At 38.2% G+C, this 21,396-nt stretch overlaps 1 protein-coding gene across 1 annotated transcript in view; it reads left to right on the forward strand.

Moving 5' to 3' along the window:
* Positions 1-21,396, forward strand: part of PRUNE2 (prune homolog 2 with BCH domain) — a 128,232-nt gene that overhangs the window by 8,937 nt on the left and 97,899 nt on the right. Inside the window, exons 2-6 of the mRNA XM_085312267.1 lie at positions 4,238-4,342; positions 5,433-5,635; positions 7,224-7,387; positions 17,452-17,604; positions 20,090-20,184. Coding sequence (XP_085168393.1) covers positions 4,238-4,342; positions 5,433-5,635; positions 7,224-7,387; positions 17,452-17,604; positions 20,090-20,184 — 720 coding nt within the window. The remainder of the gene's footprint in view (positions 1-4,237; positions 4,343-5,432; positions 5,636-7,223; positions 7,388-17,451; positions 17,605-20,089; positions 20,185-21,396) is intronic.

Raw genomic sequence — 21,396 nt, forward strand, 5'->3', positions numbered from 1 at the left:
ACAGAGGAAAGTTTCCATGTAAGTCTTCCAAAGTTAAAGTTGTCATCTGAGTGATAAAATGACATTTCGTTTATATGCTCTTTGAAAACCTCTATTTGATCTGAGAGTTTAGAGGAATATACCCTGGCTTTGTTCCCAATATACAAAAAAAGGCTGCCTGTCTTGGAGAAAAATTGTTTTGTGCAGTGTGCTGTTTGTATTATGATCAATTTAAGTCCTGGAAGATGAAAACAAAGGTTGTTTTGAGTGTCCCATTGATCTTAAAAAAATCATCTAAATCAATATGAAAATATATTTGTAATAATTTATTCAGTTATTTCCCTTAATATAGCTTCAGATCTATCAGTACCCTCCTTTTTGCTAGCTCTTAGTGACTTTAAAACTGCAGTAAGCCACACTTTGGTTATAGATTACAAGACCTGGTTATTCCTAGAGGAGTATATCATGATGTGTTTTATCCATGAATGGTAGTGTCTTTTTGCCAGTAATGATTAGCTGAGGTAGCAATGATGAGATGAAAGTACTGACTTTTAGAGCTGCTGTCTAAAATGCTGCAAAACAGATTGGAGATGGAAAAAAAAAAAAGTTTTCATGGTCATGTGTGCAGAACTGGTAAAGAGTACCCATTTGTGTAAAGATGAATGTTTGATGTAGTGCTGAATTTTATATCCCTTGCAGGTTGGCAGACTTGGACCTTTTGCTGATCATATTTTTTCAAAGACCTGACATTATCCATCCAGTGCASGATAGAAGAATATTTAACCTGCTCTAACTAGTATATCACTTTGATCATCACTAAGCTTTTGATAGATAAAGTATCTGTGTCCCTCGTGCAAGAAGGCTTCTTGTGTTAAAATGGGAAGGGAAAGATGCTGCGTGGTTGTCTGGGTAATCTGTTAGAATATAAAATCATTGACTGCAATTCCAACAGATAAATACCTCTATCGAATACTAAAGATACTTGAATAGTAACTGTGGTCCATGTGACTAGGTTATACCAATATGATCTTTGCATAGAGCTGAATTATTTAGGTGGTTATCACTGATGAATGGGAAGGGAAATAATTTGATATTTATGTATTGAGCCAAGACAGGGATAGCTTGAACCTTTTTATGTGGTTCACTGTAGATTTCCCTGGGCATAGCTCTGATCTGTAAACTGGAGTTCCATGTGTGTGATTAGGGGAGCTACTCAACTTGGCATTTCTATCTTCCTGTTAAATGATATAAATGATAAACTCTGTGTGTGTGTATGTATGTGTCTATCTGTTTTTAAATATATGTAGGTATACCACACACTAATTTGGGRGAAAGGATATTTGTTCCGTATACTTATTTATATAAGACAGCTTAGAGCTTGACTTTGTATTTTTACGTTTATGGAATAGCRCCCATTTTATTAGAAAAATCCTACTACTACAAAAAAAATGGTAAAATTTACAAATGAGTGATTAGGGAGTGAAGTAGGGAAGTATTGTGCAAATGAATAGATTCTCACCCAGGGAGAGGCAGTGTCATTAAAATGCCTATTAGCAAAAGATGAAACAAAAGCTGTATCCTCACTAGAATGACCTGAGAAAGGCAGTTTGCTACAGAAATCATCCAGAACCTTCAAAAAATTGTTTCTCATTCCCTTTGCTTTAGAAAAGGGTTGGTAGTAGCTAGTGTATAGCCTCTATTGCGTGTGTGAAGAGTCTGGGGCTGAAATATTCTGGAAGAGGTTTAATATGGTTAACAGCCTGGCTGAGTAATACACCCCTCACTATTGATTAACCTATTTCTATATTAAAGACTCAGTTGTAAGCTCCAGCTCAGAGTTGTTGTTACTAAGCTTTCAAGAATGGAAATAGCTTCTCCTTTTGCAGTCTGTTCTGGTTCTCTTGTGTTGTCTGAACTATTGGTGTGCTGAAGTTTAGACATCAGGTGACTCATTGATATACTTGGATTATGGATAAGGGACAGGGCCTTCAGAGCTATTTTGCTTCACTATGGTCTGTTTGTATTCTGGTCTTTAGACCAGCGCTCTTCTCTTGACTGCAGCACAGTCAAGTGTGGCTATTAAATCAAGGCTATTAAATCAAGGCTATTAAATCTTGCAGATCTTTAAATTTAATGCAACTCTTCTATGTCCATCACAGAAGAGGTAACAGAGAGGGAGAGGAAATGATGACACATACAAGAGAGGTGAATTCTTTTCTCTTTGAGCAGTTACAAAGACAAAGAGGTATTTCCATCTTTGGTAGTTCCTGGCCATCTCCCACGTAATTTTCTACTTTTTCAGTCAGTGTGTCACAGAATCACAGAATTGGTAAGGTTGGAAGGGACCTCTGGAGATCGTCTAGTCCAACYGCCCTGCTCAGCAGGGTCACCTACAGCATGTTAGACAGGGTTGCATCCAGGCGGGCCTTGAATATCTCCAGAGAAGGAGACTCCACAACGTCTCTGGGCAACCTGGTCCAGTGCTCCGTCACTCTCACAGGGAAGAAATTCCCCCTCACGGTCAGGCAGAACTTCCTGTGCTTCAGTTTCTGCCCATTGCCTCTTGTCCTGTCACACGGGACAACTGAAAAGAGTTTGTCCCTGTCCCCTTGACACCCTCCCTTCAGGTACTTGTGCACATTGATAAGATCCCCCCTCAGTCTTCTCCAGGCTCTGGAGCAAAGCTGCTGCTTGTGCTAACCTGTGAATTTTAAAAACAAGTGTGTAAATTTTAGTGCTTTTGTGCTTTGGTGTTGAAGACAACACCAAAAACTTTTCTTAATTTTTCAGAAGAAAACAGTATTGGAGCTAATGAATGACACGGCTGACATTTGTCACTGAAACTGAGATGGCTGTTTAGGGTACTTGCTAGTGTTATATGGGTTGTGCTTTTGGAATATGAGCAAGGAAGCACATAATTTTATAGGTACAGATTATGTAGATACAGAACAACATCATGTGGCTTGAAATTGTAGATGTTATTGGTTTCATTGGATTCCTAGAGGTGAATAACTTTGTAGCTTTAACAGTCAATTTGCACTCCATTTTCGTTTTTCTAGTTTATGTCAACTGCTATGTACATGAGAAGAAGCTAAAGAAAAAGGCTTCTATACATAGAAAAATATTAAGAGAAGCATGAGCTTATAAACTTCATATTCATTTTTTTCAGGTGACAGACTAGACAGAAATGTACGCTGCACAAGAACAATTTGATAAAGGAAGTGCCTTATGAACAGGGGAAGAGAGTTTCGTGTATGCGATAACGCTGCAGTTTAAATGAACATAATCTGCACCAGACAATGTACTGTTTAGAAAGCTGTCTGCCTATTATTAATTCGTTCCCAGTATGTAGGTAATGAAGAATATTTGTCCTGGTTTTATTACCCARAGGTATTTTCGTGTCTGTGTCCCATAAAATGAAAAGAGAACTAAGTATCTTTCTTGTACCCAGATTAGACACACAAAGAAGAAAGGTTTGTTTTAAAGAATGACATAGTTACAATTATTGAGGATAATATACTAATTATATCCTTTCATAGAAGGATTAGGATTTTATTTGATAAAGTGCAGAATACTAATTCAAAATGTCTAAATGCTGGACAACAAAAATGTTTAACTCACGTGGTTGCATGACACTCACATACCTTAGCCTCAGTCAGACACACTTCTCAAATTAAGAAGCACAGCTCATTAAAAGAAAATAAATTGGCGTGTTTTTGTGCAGTTAGCTTGGCATTCATGATATACGTCAGAAGATGGGGAGGAAGACTCCTCATTTGACAATGAGGAGAATGCAAAACCCTGAGTACCTCGCAGAGGTTCAGCTTCTGAAGCTATTTGTCTGGTTACTGATTTTAACCAAGTGATGAGAAAAGGGAAAATTAAATTAGAAGTTGCTATGTATAGCTTGTTGTGTGTATTTCCAGGGCTTTTCTTACTATATTTGGGAAGCATTTTCAATAACTTTTTCCTCATATATGTGAAGCTGCTTCTCTGTTATCTGCTACTTAGAGGGAATTCTGTCTGGTTGGTCCGTAGGTCCTAAACCTGAGTCCCTTATGAAACACAGATTTATTTGGCTTTCTTTGGGGCTACAAAGCTGAAGAAGYGTATCTGATCCCACAGTGACTACATTCTTTGGGCAAACTGTGTAAAACATTACAACTAAGGACAAAATCCAGATAACTTGTATTTTGAAATGTCTTATCTTGTTGGGGTCCATTGTCATCCATTGCAATTGTCTTCTGATGTGTTACAGAACAGGAGCAAACGCCTGGAGAAAGTCCACGTCGTTCTTGGGAATAAATCCTGTGATTTGGATTCTCTCATTTCTTCTTTGACTTATGCCTTCTTTCTAGACAAGGTAATGAAAAAAATGGGCAGACAGATCATAACTAATTTGTTATAGACATCTTATTGTTAAGCAAATGGAAAAATACTGCAAGAAATTAGAATTGGGGTAATGATTTTGTTACAGTCAAAGATGAGATTTTTAAATAGAATCTAGATTTCTTTCTGCACAAAAATTAATGAGTAGGTGTAGAGTAGGTGGCTTACTCAATAGGAGCAAAAATCACCCCTGCGCACTTGCCAGCAAATGGTAAATATATCAGTTATATTTGATTTAAGCAATGCACAGATTTTCTGCAAATCTTCTGAGAATTGGAATGGATTATACCCTAAGGCCTGCAATACAAATCACAGATCTTTAGGTAACTGTTTTTAATAGACTATTGGAGGTGGGATGGATCACTGTTAATTGTTTGTTATTTATAAGTATTTAAAGTTGCACTCACAAGTTCGTACAGAGGTAGGTCTTGGTATGCTAAACATTGAATGTGTGTATTGTGAAACAGCCGGTAACATGAAGAATTTGCTCTTCTTAACAGTCACAGTCAAAGAATGTAAAGGTCTCCCCATTTTATAAAAAGGTTAGTGGTATCAAGAAGATGAGTTCCTGGCCCTGCTGAAGTCAGTAAGCGTAGTAGAGGGAGTCAGGAGTAAAGCGACCTTTCTCAGTGTACATGTTGATAGATCTGCGTCTTCATCCACATCAGATATGCAGGACCAGTCAATTTTGAAAGGCAGAGTTTGATTAGGGGTGTCACGGCGTTAGACATTGGAGTCCAATGAACCCAAGCATCGCCAGTTTTTGTTTACRGAGTTTTAAAGATAAAATAATCTTTTCCTGAAAAACAGAAGTAAGTTTTTTTCAAAACTGAATATATACCTTTTCCCTCCTAGTTTCCCAACAACACTGCTGGATATACATAGAGACAGAAGAACAAGAAAAGAAGTGAAATTTCTGCTGTTTGTAAAGACTGAAGTAAAAGGGGGAAATATTGAATGGAAAATTCAAACTGTTTCTAATTACTCAGACTGTTAAAACGTCTTCCTAATGAAAAGCAGGTCTTGTTTTATGCAACTCTGACCAATACACACCTACATTACAGGTCAGCCCTCCTGATGTTCTTTGCTTACCAGTATTGAACATACCAAGAAGAGACTTCAGCTATTTCACAGAAACAAGATTTATATTGGAGGAGCTGAATATCCCAGAGTCATTCTGTATCTTCCGAGATGAAATCAATTTGCACCAGTTGAATGCTGAAGGGAAATTGTCTTTAACACTTGTAAACGGCAGCATGCTGACAAGGTATTGCATTGTATGTACAAGATAGCTTACTTGGGCCTGACTTATTTTAAAAATTGTGYTTTAAAGCTTTTTTGAGTATGAAGTCAGTGATATTTATGCCGTTGTTATTCTATTGCTGTGGAATCATAGGGGATAGAAGGAACTTAAAGTATATTTTCTTTCCTATTATGCCCAGTGCATGCACAAAACTAAATGTAGTGATCTTTCCATCACTTTGAATAGTCCCTTTTTTAACTACCTTGTGTCTTCCCAGAGCTTAGATTAGATATTTTAATTTAGTTTAAATAGTCCTAAAATTTTTTGTGACTAGTAAACAAAAGAGCAGATTTTTTTCTGCTTCTTTTTTTTTTCTGCTTCTTAGCTTTCATTAAAGGAAAAAGATTTTCATGTTGATCTGGAGATGACCAAAAMATATTTGCTCTTACGATCTACTTAAGGGTAGATGGAAGTTCATCTGAGACACACAGAAAACACTGTCCTTAAGGAAAACTTAAGGAATAAATACAATGTGTTATAAGTACATCTAGCAACATAAAAAATTCTACTYTCACTTCATCAAGACGTTCTGTTTAGTTGTGCGGTTTTTGCAGTCCACACAAACTCCAACAGTTCCCTCAAAAGCCCTCAGTGCCAAAGGCTCCAACTTACTCTGCRGAAAACTATAGTCCATCTTCTTGCCATTGTGAGGGAATCTTTATAAGCTCAGGGTGAAACTTACAGAGAGAGCTTCTTTATAAAGGTCTGCCTGTTTGTCTAGAGTGGAGAATGCTGCTTACTTCCAGCTCTCTTTAGGACTTCCTTTATGATAAATATGATAATATTCCTTCCTTATGGTAAATAACTTTCCATCTGCGCAATAGCCTAGCTGTCCTGCTAGACTCCTCCCTTCCACTCCCCAAAATGCACTCCCCTATGCTGAGGTGTGTATAGACTCGAAGAAAAATAAGTAAAATCTAAAATGAGAAATGTGTGTTGATTCTTTAACAAACGGCAACCAACTCAGTATATACTATCATTCACTTTTACAAAGTAAAAATTACTTGTAAGATTTGCTTTATATTTATTGTTGTCTCTATTTCTTCCTTTTAAAGAATTATGATTTGCTTTTTCTATTACAACGTATAATTTGGCTTTGTATTATAAGCAGAATTAGAAATGGAGGAAATGCAAAATAAAGATGTTTTGCAGGTAGCCAAAATATCCAATGGGGAAAATAGCAGATCTCCCCTATATAAAAAAGGGTGATACTTTCAGTACACATCTTTGGTGATTATAATTTTTAAAAGATTTTGGTAGTCCAAAAGTAAACATTTAAGTCTTAGTGATAGAGCAAGCAATAAAAACAGTGAAGTTTTCATTCCAAAAGTGCAGTTTTAGGATGTGGTTGTGAAGGAGCTAGTGACTTTTTTTTGCCTCATGGCAGAATTTGAATAAAAATGACATTAGTATTTCAATCTGGCATTTTTTTCAAAGTATTTGTCTGTCAGCGTCTAATAATACCCAATTAATTAACAAGGGTGTGCTGGGATATTTAAGGATCAAACAACTGTAAAGAAAAATATATATGATTTTTAAATTTACTTGATAGTGAGGATAAAAGTTTGGAATCAGCTGTTGTCAAAGTCATCAATCCAGATGAGCAATGTGACGGCAGCCTGGAGTTACAAGCGTCTTCTTCCTCTCTAGTAGTAAAAGAGATTCTTCAAGAGGCACCAGAGTTAATCACTCAGCAACTGGCTTATCTCCTCAGAGGTGAGAGATTACTCTTTATATTAAATACTGAAAGGTTTAATGGAGTGTTTCTGAATCTGCTCATGCAGAAAGAGTGTGATCCATTCTTTGGTTAACAATCCCTTTAAAGACCACGGGAAGCTTCATAAAAGAAGCAGGGAGTAAAGAGTTTGTTAAAGAGTAACATTATATTGAATATTAAAAATGTGCATTTAAAAATAGGCATGAGAGGTCTTTGCTGTATCACTAGACAAGAATATTAAATGGAGCTGTCGACATACCAGCTGGGTAGCTGGAATAGCTGTGCAGATCTGACTTTGATTCCAGGGGCTGTTCGGCATTGACAATTTGGCTCTGCCTGCCTGTGGACAGCAATATGGATGGGAATCTAATGCTTACATGTTAAAGCTTCTCCTGGCTGTGCTAATTTGTATAGAATCATGTTTTGGTGATGTGATATTTAATAATGTTTTAATCAGATCTTCATTACATTCCCTTTTTCTTTTGAATTATTTGCCCAGTAGAATATAAATCAGTGGGACTTCAACAGTCAGAAGTATGTTCATTTCAGTCTTTATCATTTGTTTTAAGTTTCCTTAGTTTCTGTGCTGCAGCAGAACTATTTAATGAACATAAAACTGGAGTTGTGAAGAACTGATTGCTGCTTTTCAGCTATTTACTGAATTTTACTATTGTTTACTGAATTTTAAAGGCAGTAAGTTTAAATTGATGTAATTGTTAAATTTCYTTTTAGGAAAATAATGTTTATTAATATCTTATTATATTATTAATGTTTAATAAGGATTATGAAGTCTTGCCTACACTTAGGTTTCAGAAGCTACTGGATTTCTGGCTTGTCATTTGGCTGATCCTGTGATAGGTAAAATAATGCATATATTTTGAGAAAGTACAAAAGGTAGTGTTTTCAAAGCCTTTTCTACATTTTTCATGGAAAARGTGTTAAAAATAGCACAGGATTCAGCCCATTATTTTAGAACCTTTCCATTTTAATAAGCACTAGTAAACCTGCCATAAAATATTTTTATAAGCTTCAAATTCTGTTGAATGGTTCTCTAGAAAATTTAGACAAATGACCAAGCATAATAATCAATTTTCATGGCAGAACCTAGGATGGCATTTGAGATTCTCTTAGGATACCTGTTTGATGATGGAAAATGTCAGGAAGCAGTGGTTTGAATAATAAGAAAAAACGTATGTAAGTACTATACATGGTAGTTCGTGTAAGCATGTTTTGGTCCTCTAGTTTTTTTTTAAAAATAAATTAATATGAACTGTTGCATTTGATAGCAGGTGTTTTCAGAAATTAGTGGATTTTTGGTTACCTACCTTCCTGTTTTTGCGAAGTGGCCAGCAAAACTTAACTGATAGTAACTGCACTTGTAACTTGACTTTTTTTTTTTTTTTTTTTTTTTTTTTTTTTTTTTACTTCTCCCACTAACAGAGTTGGTTTTAGAAGGTTAAATAAAGTAGCAAGTTCTGGGATGGTTCGTGTAATAAAAAAGTATAATAAAAAATGTAATAGAAGTTTTTCTACACATAAGAATCTACCATTGCAAATTCAGAAAAGTCRGTGAATCCCATTACTGCTTTTGATAGTTTAAAACTATATAATCTTTTGCTTTAAATGTATGTGTGTAGACTGCAGATTGAACACTTCAATCTGAAAGTAAAAGATCAAATGCAGCCTATTCAAGTCCAGCTTTTGTGGGTTTTGTGTATGTTACAGACTTTTGCCAGATCCAGGTCTGTAAGTTACTGGTTTTGAAATCTGTCTCCCTAGTGAGCTTAGAAAATAAAGGTAGTTATGTTTTATCATATCATGGCCTGCAAGAAGGTGTGGCTGCTTTGTGCTCATCACCAATACGTGTTTGTTTAGGGGCTGGATATATGTTGCTTTAGCAGGATTACCCGGTGCTCCAGGGATGTTTTGTGAGTGTAGAGCCTCTACATTGCCTCTGCGGTAAAGGCCTGTATTGYCTGAATTGTTTGTATGTGTCAGCTGGGGGAAGTTGGGGAGCAGACGCCTGCCTGTGAGAGTACGAAGAACGTGGGGTTTATTTTCGTAAAACAGCTGAGAGATCTTAGCCCCCGACTCTGAATCTCTTGAGTGGGGAATGCTTGCCTTTCATTTTAATTCGGTCTTCCAGTAGTATTTTGCTATAAGGCTTCTAAAACAATAAAATATCTCATACCCCAATAATTATCGTATAGTGGCTGTGACAGTGTCATTTGTTTTCTTTTTCAGATTTCTTCTTCCTCACAATCTGTTAACAATTTTATTAATTTTAATAATAAACGTTGATGTTTATAGATGTTATAACCAGCTGTATTTCATCTTTGAACAAACTTAACTTGCTCTTCTGAAGTCTAAAAAGAGACAGCCACAAGAAAAGATGCATCCATGCAAAACTGAACATTATTGATTTAGTCAGTTTAATATTTAAGGACGTTCTTTTTCAGCTGAATGCTTTCCTGGTATCTTTGTCTCTTCTTCAGACATGCTCTAAGTTAATTCTACCCTTGGGCTTTGAGTAAAACCTGCTCTGAGAGTCAAAATGTTGTACAGTCRTATTTGCCTTAAGTTAGAGCTTGTCCTGTCCCTGGCTTGGAGCCAGAAGCAAACAATTACAAAACCTGCCAGAATCTTGGGCCTGTATTATTTTATTTCCCCAGAGATGTTTACAAGGGGACTGTTGCCAAACTCGAGATCCATTAAACTGCTGAATCATTACATTTTTTTCATGCAGCCAGCTGGCAAGGATGTGATTCCAGGCACTCACTGTCAGGTACCTTGGGTCAGTGCACTCACAAAAATGCCTCCTTATGTTTATTTGTATAGAGCCTTGAAGGATGCCACAAGGTGCAGACGGCACCATGTAAATACAGATTTAGAGCAAGACTGTACGATGTTTGTATACGAATCTGCTTTTGCTGGTTATGTGCTACATTGTTGAGGCCTTTTTTTGTGCCCTGTTAGTGCAGTCTGACTTTCAGCAGGAGATTAGTTTGTTATTCTAGCCAGTCAGGCTAATGTTAAGAAGTGCCCTTTTAAGGACTTTGGGAAGGTTGCCAATGTGTTTTTTGTTCTATCTTGTATATCAGTCAGATGATTCACCCTAGTTGGTCATGAAGTGCGTCCCTAATACATTTGCAAGAAAGAAGGGAGCATTCTAAATGCCACCAAACACTGTAGTTACTTGGACTGATATTTTTCTTGTTATGTATGGAAACAGTTTTCTTGAAGACAACTTTTTTTTTTCTCCTTGCCTGAAAGGTCACATTTTATTCCAGTTTAATGACTTTCCCGTTAATTACCATGAAGGCTGCTTGCTTGGGTGGCTTTTTTGTTCTGTTTTGTTTTGAGAGGGGGGTGTCTTTCCATGAGGAACTGATGGTATTCCACTTCTCCCTATCCTTTTATTTTATTTCCAGGTCATGGAACAAAAACTTGACAAGAGAGACATCTGTATTTTCATTGTACTGTTCCTTTCAACCACAGACTTATCATTCTGGAAATGCTTGTGCTGTTCTTAATGTTTTCCCAAAACGACTTCTGCCTTCATTAGATCATGTTTAATATTAATGCACAGCAATTGCTTTTGGCAAAACTAGTGCTTCACTTCCAGGCTGCTTTGCATAAAAGAATAAAATGCATGTTGTTTTTTAAGAGGCCCAGCCTATTTTCTAGTGACTTTTCCCTAGGAAAAGATATTGGTAATGCAGAAATAATATTGAATCTTGTATTGCCTATTCTGTATTTCTTTTTTGTCTTTCTGTGCTAGTCAGCMGACAGAACAGCTTCTGCAATGCTTTCAGAAACCCGAGGGGAGTTGCACTAGCACTCAGTAAAGTCTGCAGAAGATTTCTAAACCCCTGTCTGTCTTTTACAGCAGATACTTAAAACAGAGCACATGCCCAAATGGACCACGGACCTTTGGTCAAGGAGAAGTACCTTGAGTAAACTGTTTTTCTAAACTCGCTGGCATCTTAGTCCTCACAGGGATGCTGAGTATTCCAGCTTCTCAATGATATGCGGAAAAGACCTTTCTTTCCTGCTGACAAGCATAGTGTTAAAGAACAAAGGAAGAACAGATACTAGGTTTAGGGATTGCTGACACCCTGTTAATTTGAGAAGSCTCCTTCTCTTCCTTTCACCTTAGTAGAAAAATTGGCGATTACAAGGACTGCAGTGTTGCTGTGACAGGTGAAAAAAAAATCTTTTCAAAAAAACTTTGTAAGATGTCTGCCTATGTTGAGGCATTATTTCAGGAAAGACTACATTTCATTTTTGTATTAAGTGATAAATTCCTGGATCATTGTTTGCTATCTCACTGGAAAATACCATACCTGATCAAAATACACGGAGAGGTCAACTCTGAGAGGAACTGAGCAGCAAAAGGCCAGGGCTTCTTGTCAGATGCTGGAGTACACTGCATGTCTAAACACCGGTACAACTGTGTGTCTTCTCTTGGATTTTATAACTATGCAGTAGTGTATGTGGCCTGCGAGGGGTCAGATCGAATCCAGGACTGGCCTTCCCATCGAAGAAACCCAGAATTTGTTGCATACATGACAAACAAGAGGTGGATCCAAACTGTTRCCAATAGAAATGCATGGTGGGCTGCCATGGTATGTCCTAAGCAATTTTTCCATTGCTTTTGATTGGGGTGATTAAACATCACAGAATCACAGAATGAGTAAGGTTGGAAGGGACCTCTGGAGATCATCTAGTCCAACCTCCCTGCTCAGCAGGGTCATCTACAGCATGTTAGACAGGCCTTGAATATCTCCAGAGAAGGAGACTCCACAACCTCTCTGGGCAATCTGTGCCAGGGCTCCGTCACTCTCACAGTGAAGAAATTCCCCCTCACGGTCGGGGGAACTTCCTGTGCTTCAGTTTCTGCCCATTGCCTCTTGTCCTGTCACACGGGACAACTGAAAAGAGTTTGTCCCCATCCCCTTGACACCCTCCCTTCAGGTACTTGTACACATTGATAAGATCCCCCCTCAGTCTTCTCTTCCCCAGGCTGAAGAGGCCCAGCTCTCGCAGCTGTTCCTCACAGGGCAGGTGCTCCAGCCCTCTGATCATCTTTGTAGCCCTACACTGCACTCTCTCCAGTAGCTCCATGTCTCTCCTGTAGTGGAAAGCCCAGAACTGGACACAGTACTGGAGCTGAGGCCTCGCCAGGGCTGAGTAGAGGGGCAGGATCACCTCCCTCGACCTGCTGGCAACGCTCTTCCTAATGCACCCCAGGAGACCATTGGCCTTCCTGGCCACATGGACACATTGCTGGCTCATGGTCAGCTTGTCATCCACCAGCACTCCCAGGTGCTTCTCTGCAGAGCTGCTCTCCAGCAGGTCAGCCCCCAGCTTGTVCTGGTGCCTAGGGTTATTTCTCCCTAGGTGCAGGACCCTGCACTTGCCCTTGTTGAACCTCCGGAGGTTCCTCTCCACCCAGCTCTCCAGCCTGTCCAGGTCTCTCTGACTGGCAGCACAGCCCTCAGGTGTGTCTGCCACTCCTCCCAGCTTGGTCTCATCAGCCAACTTGCTGAGGAGGCACTCTGTGCCCTCATCCAGGTCAATGATGAAGAAGGTGAACAGGATGGGAGCGAGTCCTGAGCCCTGGGGGACGGCACTAGCCACAGGCCTCCAACTGGACTCCATGCCACTGAYGACGACCCTCTGAGCCAGTTCTCAATCCACCTCACTGTCCACTCATCTCACCCACACTTCCYGAGCTTCTCTCGGAGGATGTTATGGGAGACAGTGTCAAAAGCCTTGCTGAAGTCAAGGTRCACAACGTCCACTGCTCTGCCCTCATCTACCCAGCCAGTCCTTCCACCATAGAAGGCGATCAGATTGGTCAAGCAGGATTTCCCCTTGGTGAATCCATGCTGGCTACTCCTGACCACCTTCTTTTCCTCCATATGTCTGGAGATGACATCCAGAATGAGCTGTTGCATCCCCTTTCCAGGGATGGAGGTGAGGCTGACCTGCCTGTAGTTGCCTGGGTCCTCCTTCTTGCCCTTTTTGAAGCCTGGAGTGGCACTGGCTTTCTTCCAGTCCTCAGGCACCTCTCCAGTTCTCCAGGACCTTTCAAACATGATGGAAAGTGGCCTGGCAACAACATTCACCAGCTCCCTCAGTACCCGTGGGTGCATCCCATCTGGGCACATGGATTTGTGGATGTTTWGCCTGCCCAGAAGGTCTCTAATCCTATCCTCAACCATAGGAAAGTCTYCCCTTCYYCAGACTTTCTCCCTCRCGTCCAGGCTGCAGGATTCCTGAGGGCTGCCCTTAGCAGTGAAGACTGAAGCAAAGAAGGCATTCAGTAATTCTGCCTTCTCTGTATCCCTTGTCACCAAGGCCCCTGCCCCATTCAGTAGCGGGCCCACATTTTCCCKRGTCCTCCTCTTGCTGCTGATGTATTTGAAGAAGCCCTTCCTGTTGTCCTTGGCATCCCTTGCCAGACTCAATTCCAGCTGGGCCTTAGCCTTCCTCGCAGCATCTCTACATACCCTGACTGCATTCCTATAATTCTCCCAAGTATTCTGTCCCCTCTTCTGCATTCTGTGTGTTTTCTTCTTCTGTCTGAATTTGGCCAAGAGCTCCTTGCTCACCCATCATACAAGGCCCCTCTCCTCAATCCATGTGTTTAGGAGATTTAAACTAGTTTCCAGCAGAAACAATGCTGCTGGAACAGTAGAGTAAAACTACTGTGGTGTGAAAGAAATCCATATACTATTTTAGAAAACAGGTACTTAAAAGTATTCCTCAGTGCTGCATAACTGGTGTGGTTGTGTCAAAATCACAGCCAGGTCCTGACCTGGCTGTTAGACCCTGTCTCGATGTAATCCCTGCTTTCTGATGCCAGTTCTCCTGATGTCCTGCACATGGAGAAATCTTCCTTCTTTTCCCTTTTCTGTTGTGCCTCCCTATACCCGTTTTCTTGGTCCTAGAAAGCCTGGGCTACGCTGGGCCTGAGACTGGTTGATTTAATTCAGGCCCAGCCCTGAACTGCGCAGAAGTTATCTCTGTTCTGGATATGATCATCACCTGTTTGAAATACTGAAATAGAAGGAAAAAGCTAATAATCTATTCCATGTTATTGTAATAGTCTGGGAATTGATTCAGTGAGAAACAAAGCAAAGGATATTTTATTCAAATTCTGAGCTTTTGTCATAGTTTAGGAAGATTATGCATTCATCTAACAGCTTATTTGAATCCAGAACTGATTGAGTAGTGTAGTTATTGTTCAGTTTGTAATCAGTTCTGTAATGAGGCTGAACTGATATGTAGTATATGGAATTAAAATGAATCGGAAACTGCATATAGTAGTAATTTCTGTTCAATTAGGTACACTCYGAACTGGACTGATGCCATGTTGATTTTTGAAGTGATAAGCTTGACTGGATGTACAGCTCATGACTCATTTTACTTTATTTTCCAGTATGTTTGTGTTTGGAGTTTCTCTGCTTGGTCTTCCTCAACACCCTCCTCCCCTTTCTACCCTTATTTTAGTGGAGGTTTGACACATTCTGTGTTTGAAGACCTATGCAGATGGATAGACCGCCTATCTCATTCTAGTGCTGCCGAGAGGCTGTATGGGATATGCTGCAGCCTCTGTCCAGCAGATAGCTCTGTGATGACTTTGAACATGCATTGCAGGTTCAGTACTTTCTGCAAGAGTSTCATTTCTGCGTGGGTAAACCCCTATTTGCTCCTGGGCAATGGGGCGGAAGGAGCCAAAAAAGCAGACAATTGCTGTTATTTAAGTGATTCACATAACCTGTTCTCTGAGCTACGATTTTCCAGGTGCAGCTCTGAAGAAGGACTAAGCTGTGGCCCAAATGAGTCATTGTGGCCACTGCTGTTCCCGGGTAGGGGCAAGAATATGTTGCACAGATTCAGTCATGCGATTAGAGGTGGGAGCAGCTCAGGGATGCTGTTAGATGAATTAACCTTGAAGGCTGCTGGTTGAGAAATTTGCTTCATATGGAAGAGATTTTTTTTTTTTWAAAAAGGCCTATCTTGCAAGTATGAGTAGATGTAGCAGTTATTAATTGAGAGACATCTGGAATTTGCTTGTTATGGAGCCTTGTTTAGTGTACATAAATTTATGATGTTAAAAATAAAAAAAATTCTAAATGTTTGTGCCAGTATATATAATCTTCACTCAGTCTGTATTTCTTTAATGCTTTTAGTACTAACACATGGGGCAGGAATGTTGTGTTAAAATGATGATAAGACAATGAGAAATTGAAGAAAAGACAGCTGAAAATTAACAGAATATTGGAAGTTATCATATCTATAACAGAAACCCAGAATGGAATTCTGAATTTCCAGGTTTTAACACCTAATACGAACAAATTTTGGCTCATTAAGCATTACTGTTAATAAGATTAATTTAGAAGCAAATATTTTGTAGGTATAGTTTTTGACTTTCCTGTTTTTAAAAACTAACTCTCTCTTGTTTTTTTTTGATTTAATAGCTGTAAGTCCATTTAATATTTGTTTTTAATTTTCTAGTTCTTACCTAATTATCAGGAAAACTATGATTTCAGTAAATATCTGATACTACAGGAGTATTTATGGTGTGTATGTTTTATTACCGTATCTCCATGTTAACACATTATACTAAATTTATCCCTTGTATTACTATGTTGAATAATTGTTGTGTATTTGAATTATATGTCATTGGTGAGATTATTTAATACATACAGTATCTGTATAAAAAGTAAATCTGTACTTTTATTCAGAATTGCTGATCACTAGTGCATTATTCTGTATGAACCAATCTTTGTGCCTTGGTGGCAAAGGGATCAGCATGTCATGTTAAGATGTGTGAGGGCARTTCTTAACTCTAGTCAGTCTTGTGAGAGAGAAAGTTTTTCTTTCCATCTCTTGGCTGTAATAACTCTCTCTGGCTTGTCGTAACTATCTTATACCATTTTGTATTGGTTGCCTTATGGATGTAGGATGGTGCAATAGAGTCATACTGTTGTTTGAAATCCCTATGTGCTATACAATAATAAATAATTTCAATGCTGAAGTGTAAATATATTATCTTTAATTTAGTATGAGCAATTGGTAGTGAAAGTTATCTTTGCATGCATTAATAAATGGGATCACAGCCTCTTGAGAGTTAAAAGGTGACCTTATTGTCTGAAAATACGTCAAGCTCACCTCCTTGTAAGAGCATACCAGTTGCAGTACAATTATTTAATGGACTATGTTTCTTTTAACTTTTAAAATCTGATGCGTCATTTTGTTTGGCTAAATGTGCTGTTTTCTTCTATATTCATTGGCATGGAATCAGAGTCCGTTGCACTGAAACGACCTGTGACTCATATGACTTCATATTTCTAAGGTTATTTGAAATGTCTTTTGTAAATTCTATTCAAGGCAATTTTTTWAAAAAAATTGAGGATAATTGCCATTAGAAATTCTGACTGGATGCATTTGTGAAGTAAAGCAATGTAACAGAACCCATCATTTTCTGAAAAGTGTAATTGAAATGAAAACTGTTTTATTTCTTTGGTTTCATTTGATGGTATAGCTAATTATATTGGTATATTGCTTGTGCATATTAGCAGTTGATAGCTATATCTGTAGAAAGAAGGTTAGCAGTATGGATTTACCATTTCCTAGCTTAACAGCCTGTGTTCCCTTTAGAGTTAATGTAACTTAACAACTCTTAGTCTAATGCTTAGAGCAACAGCCTTGCTCAGGCCCGTTGAGACCCACTGCTAGCTAGTGGCCATGCTGCAGAACTGTGTTAGACCTGCGCTAACATGCTGCACAGTGTGACTGTGCTGGGAGCAGCCAGTTAGCTGTAGCATAGGCCCTGACAGGCCATCCAGCTCACATTTGAGAAACTATCTTCATATTAGGAAGATTTTCTGTGTGAACAGCATTTTAGTATGTTATTTAGCGAACACATCAGTGGAAACAAGATTCAAGAAAGAAAGGACCTGGATGGCCGTGAAGGAAACGTTCTTGCTTCTCTAGGACCTCTTTGCTGTTTATAGGAGGTATTGATTTTTGTTTTTCAATGTTTCAGGAAGCATTCTCTTCAAGTGCATGTCTTTGGAGCCTGAGAGAATTACAGAGCAGCAGGAGAAAGTGCTGTCAATGCTGGAGGAAAAGTTTCCAGATCTGCCCCCACGGGAGGAAATTATCTCTGTTCTCCAGGAGACTCAGTTTAACTCTCCAAGTAATACAATTTATTTATGTTTTTCAGATATTTTATAAATTTAATTATGCAACTGCATCTGAATAGGTTGGCTTATTGCATGTGGTGAGAGTAGTTGCAACATGAGAGCTTTCTTCATTGACAGTTACAGGTAATGGTAGTTATAAGAGACTGACATTCTGAACCACAGAATTGTGTTTCTGAACTTCTGAAATAGTCTTACATTGCTTTTGCAGATACATGAAATTAATATTTAATTTATTTGTTTTTAAAAGTATATTTTAAGTATTTGTCAYGATGACTTGGGACCCAATTTAAGGCATAACCACTGTGTCAGCCCATGTGCAGGAATTGTGTTGCAATTGCCTACATGGTATGAGAGTGGGTTTTTTCTTCTGAACCTTTCCAGGTTAATTGAGGATTCCACTATTAAGGCTCTGTATAGATAAAGTAAATTTGATTTCAGACTAAGGTTAAGGAATCAGTGGGAAAACTGTACTTCTCCTTCATTTCTTTCTGCTAGAAAGGACTGAAGACATTTGTTATTTATTCCATGATGAAAACTGGGTGCATTTGAGCCCAGAATTGGTAACAGGTTTGTGAAGGGATGCTCTGAAAGCCTGAAGAAAGTTGTTATACTAACTTATTCACACTTTATACAATCTTTGTTAAATGACATCTGCTACCAAGTCATTACCAAAAAATGAGTATTGAAATACTGAGCCATTTCTCTGTTAGATGTTTCAGGTATACGGAGTCCATGCAGGATTATAATCTATTTTTATCCTTCTCTATCCACCCATCTTCAGAATTCTCTTATCTGAATTCAGACCTTCAGCCTGAGATGGCTGCCCTAGTTGATGGTTAGGAATGAGATTTGGGATGCTACTTCCTTGGCTTTTTTCTTCAGTGAATTTGCAAGGTGAATTAGTCTTCTGATAGTTTTCTGAAGTTGCACACTGGAAGTCAGTTGAGAAATTAAGGTTCAGGGTTGAACTGAACGCAGCCTGGATTGGAGAGACCCAGTGAAAATGGCTTTTGCTGAACTCAGTGCTTAGCTTAATGCCATTTGCTATGAAAGATGGTTTAGTAATGTTCCTCATGCGCTTGACCCATGTGATTTACCCTAATATCCAATAAAAATCTTGGTAAAGTGTATATAACAGAAAGATTCAATCAGTCTACATGGTGTTGATTGCCAAATCATTATGTACTCACAGGAGTAGGGCCATTTGATAGACCCGTTTGTTGTTTTATTGCTGCTGTTTGTTGTGTATTACAAGATAGATATTTAGCACTGCATACATCTATGTGGTATTTGCATTAGTAGTTTGATGATGAGTTTCTAAAGTTCTTTGAACCTGATGAATATTTTGCTATATGTACTTGGTATTCTAGGCAATACTAGGACAATTCAGCATAAAAAACCCCAACTTTCACACAGAAATTGTGATTTTCTGGCCTAAATTCATGAATTCATTAGTCGTTTGAGGCTTAGAGGACTGTACACCGCAAGAAAGTCTGCTGGCTACATACAAATATTTTGAAAAGGTTAGACTCATAAATATAGTGAATATATGAACAGCAGCCAGTTCATCTTGTCATTAGGTTGAATGCTGTCRCTGGACGCTATACAGGAGCAGTAGAGAGTGATTGATTTGTTTGCCTTAAGTGTGTATTTGGCTCCCTCTTAAAAATCGCTTATGTGAACACATTCTTTATTGTTGTTCAGGTAAGCTTTATGATTCTGTGGGCATTTTAGATGCCTGTCTTCACTGAAGTAAGTGGCACAGAGCTTTTTCGTTAGGATATTTGGCTGTTTTGTCTATATTTTTGATGGTGTTGTATGACTGTGTTCCAAAATACATATTTATAATATTTTCGACAGATGTCACCACTTAGAAGGACTTACYGTGTGCATTTGCAATATATTACACTTAAGCATAACGCATTTGTTTACAAGATGAAGCAATTCCAATTTTACAATCTGCTGATGATAATATGTACTTCTGTTTCTCTACGGTATAGACATTCTGTTTCTGTGGTAAACCAGCACCTAGCTGGTTTATTCACTAYTTGATTTACATAGAAAGAACCTATTTGTGTTGCCTCAGAGTGTTTTATAAATACAATGAAACAGTTGTGCTTTTCAGTGTCTTAGTCCTTCTGGAAGTATTTCATGTAAGTGACATAAAGATGGACTATGCACACATTTATCAAGAACTAGAATTTAGTGCACTTCAAAAATGTGAGTGTTCACACAATGTAATTGCAAAAGACTTGATTCTTCATCCTTTGCTTTTTGATTTTAAATCGCTTGCTTGAAAGATACCACTGGAAATGTAATGCATCAATATATTAATGCTGGTTTTAGATTCCTCATAGGACGTCCTAAAACCCAGAAGACTCTGCATTAAGATTCAAGCTGTGCTCTTAATTCATGTTGTTGTATCTGGTCACCAGTAGATATTTGGGTGTTCTGATTTTTTTTTATTTTCTCAAACAGGCATAAATATTGAGGAGGTTATGCTGAAGGATCTCAAGGAGCTTTCAGATGGAGAGATCAAAGTAGCAATTAGTACTGTGTACATGACACTGGAGGTAAGAGGAAACCTAAACAGCTATTTGATAAACAGCCCCATTTCCTAAGGAGACAGTTCTAAACAAAGATTTTGAGCCACTTGTTTTCTCAAGACCATCAGTGAGCAGAATTTTCACTGATGTAATTAATTTTGAGAAATGCAATAGCGATTTGTGATCTGACTTCTATTGCTATACATAAGATTATTCCTTCTGGTAAGTCTATACCATGATGTGTAAGATCACTGGCACTGGCAAGYTGCAGCCTTTGAATGAATTGAACTACTTCAATATGTAGTTATGGGCTAGGACTTCGTCCTACCTTTCACTTGCATCAAGACATACAATTTATACAGCTAGTCTAACTCTTTCTCAGCTGTGTGTCTTTTATAAATCTACCCTGAAAGCTGTAAAAGAGAGTTTATTTTGGTTTTAAATTGCAACTCCTTCAAAATTCCCAAGCAAGCTTTCAGATTTACTCACTAAGTGGCTGTTTTTCTCATATACATTTTGCTTTACYATTAAAAGTGGAATTTATCTAGCTTGTTTGATAGTTATTATTGCCACATAAATGGACTGACCTAATCTACATGGAAACGTTCGTATAAACAAAAGAACCTAGATGAGGCAGAAACTCTTAGGATTTTGCATCTTTTGGATCAAAATGGTATGTTTGTCTTAATGAGTATCACCAAGGTAGGCTGCTTAGATTTTCTTTCTTGACCGGTCCCAAGCATTTTATAACTGCTTAGAGAAAAGTCCTGTGTAGTGTGTATTATCTCGTTATTTCAAGACCATTTATATTACAGATTTCAGTAGCTGTATACTRTGTAGCTATATAATTTAAGTACATATAAATAGTACTAGTTGTTATGTGAAAATATTTTAGTTCATTGAATAAATAATGGAATGGCAGTATTACTTCTGATGAGAGTTTACATATTCATATACTAGTTAATCATGAAAGGAGGTAGTTGGGGCAAATATCAGCAACAGAGAAGCACTTTTATGTAGTGTATCTTTGCAATTTACAGTCTGACAGTTTGCCTAGAAGACATCCATTCATAAATAAAATGCAAAATAAGTCATCTTCTTGTGCTTTCGCATGTAATTTTAAAATTCTTTTTAACTTCAGATGATATTAATGACTTGAATACTTCCTAATTGTTTATTTCCTGTGACATTTCTTACAAAATGTTTTTTGTGATGCATTTTACAAAAAGATAAGATGCT

This window comes from Rhea americana, unplaced genomic scaffold, assembly GCF_003343005.1.
Source record: "Rhea americana isolate MKP2758 unplaced genomic scaffold, rheAme1 scaffold_11, whole genome shotgun sequence".
Classification (NCBI taxonomy): Eukaryota; Metazoa; Chordata; class Aves; order Rheiformes; family Rheidae; genus Rhea; species Rhea americana.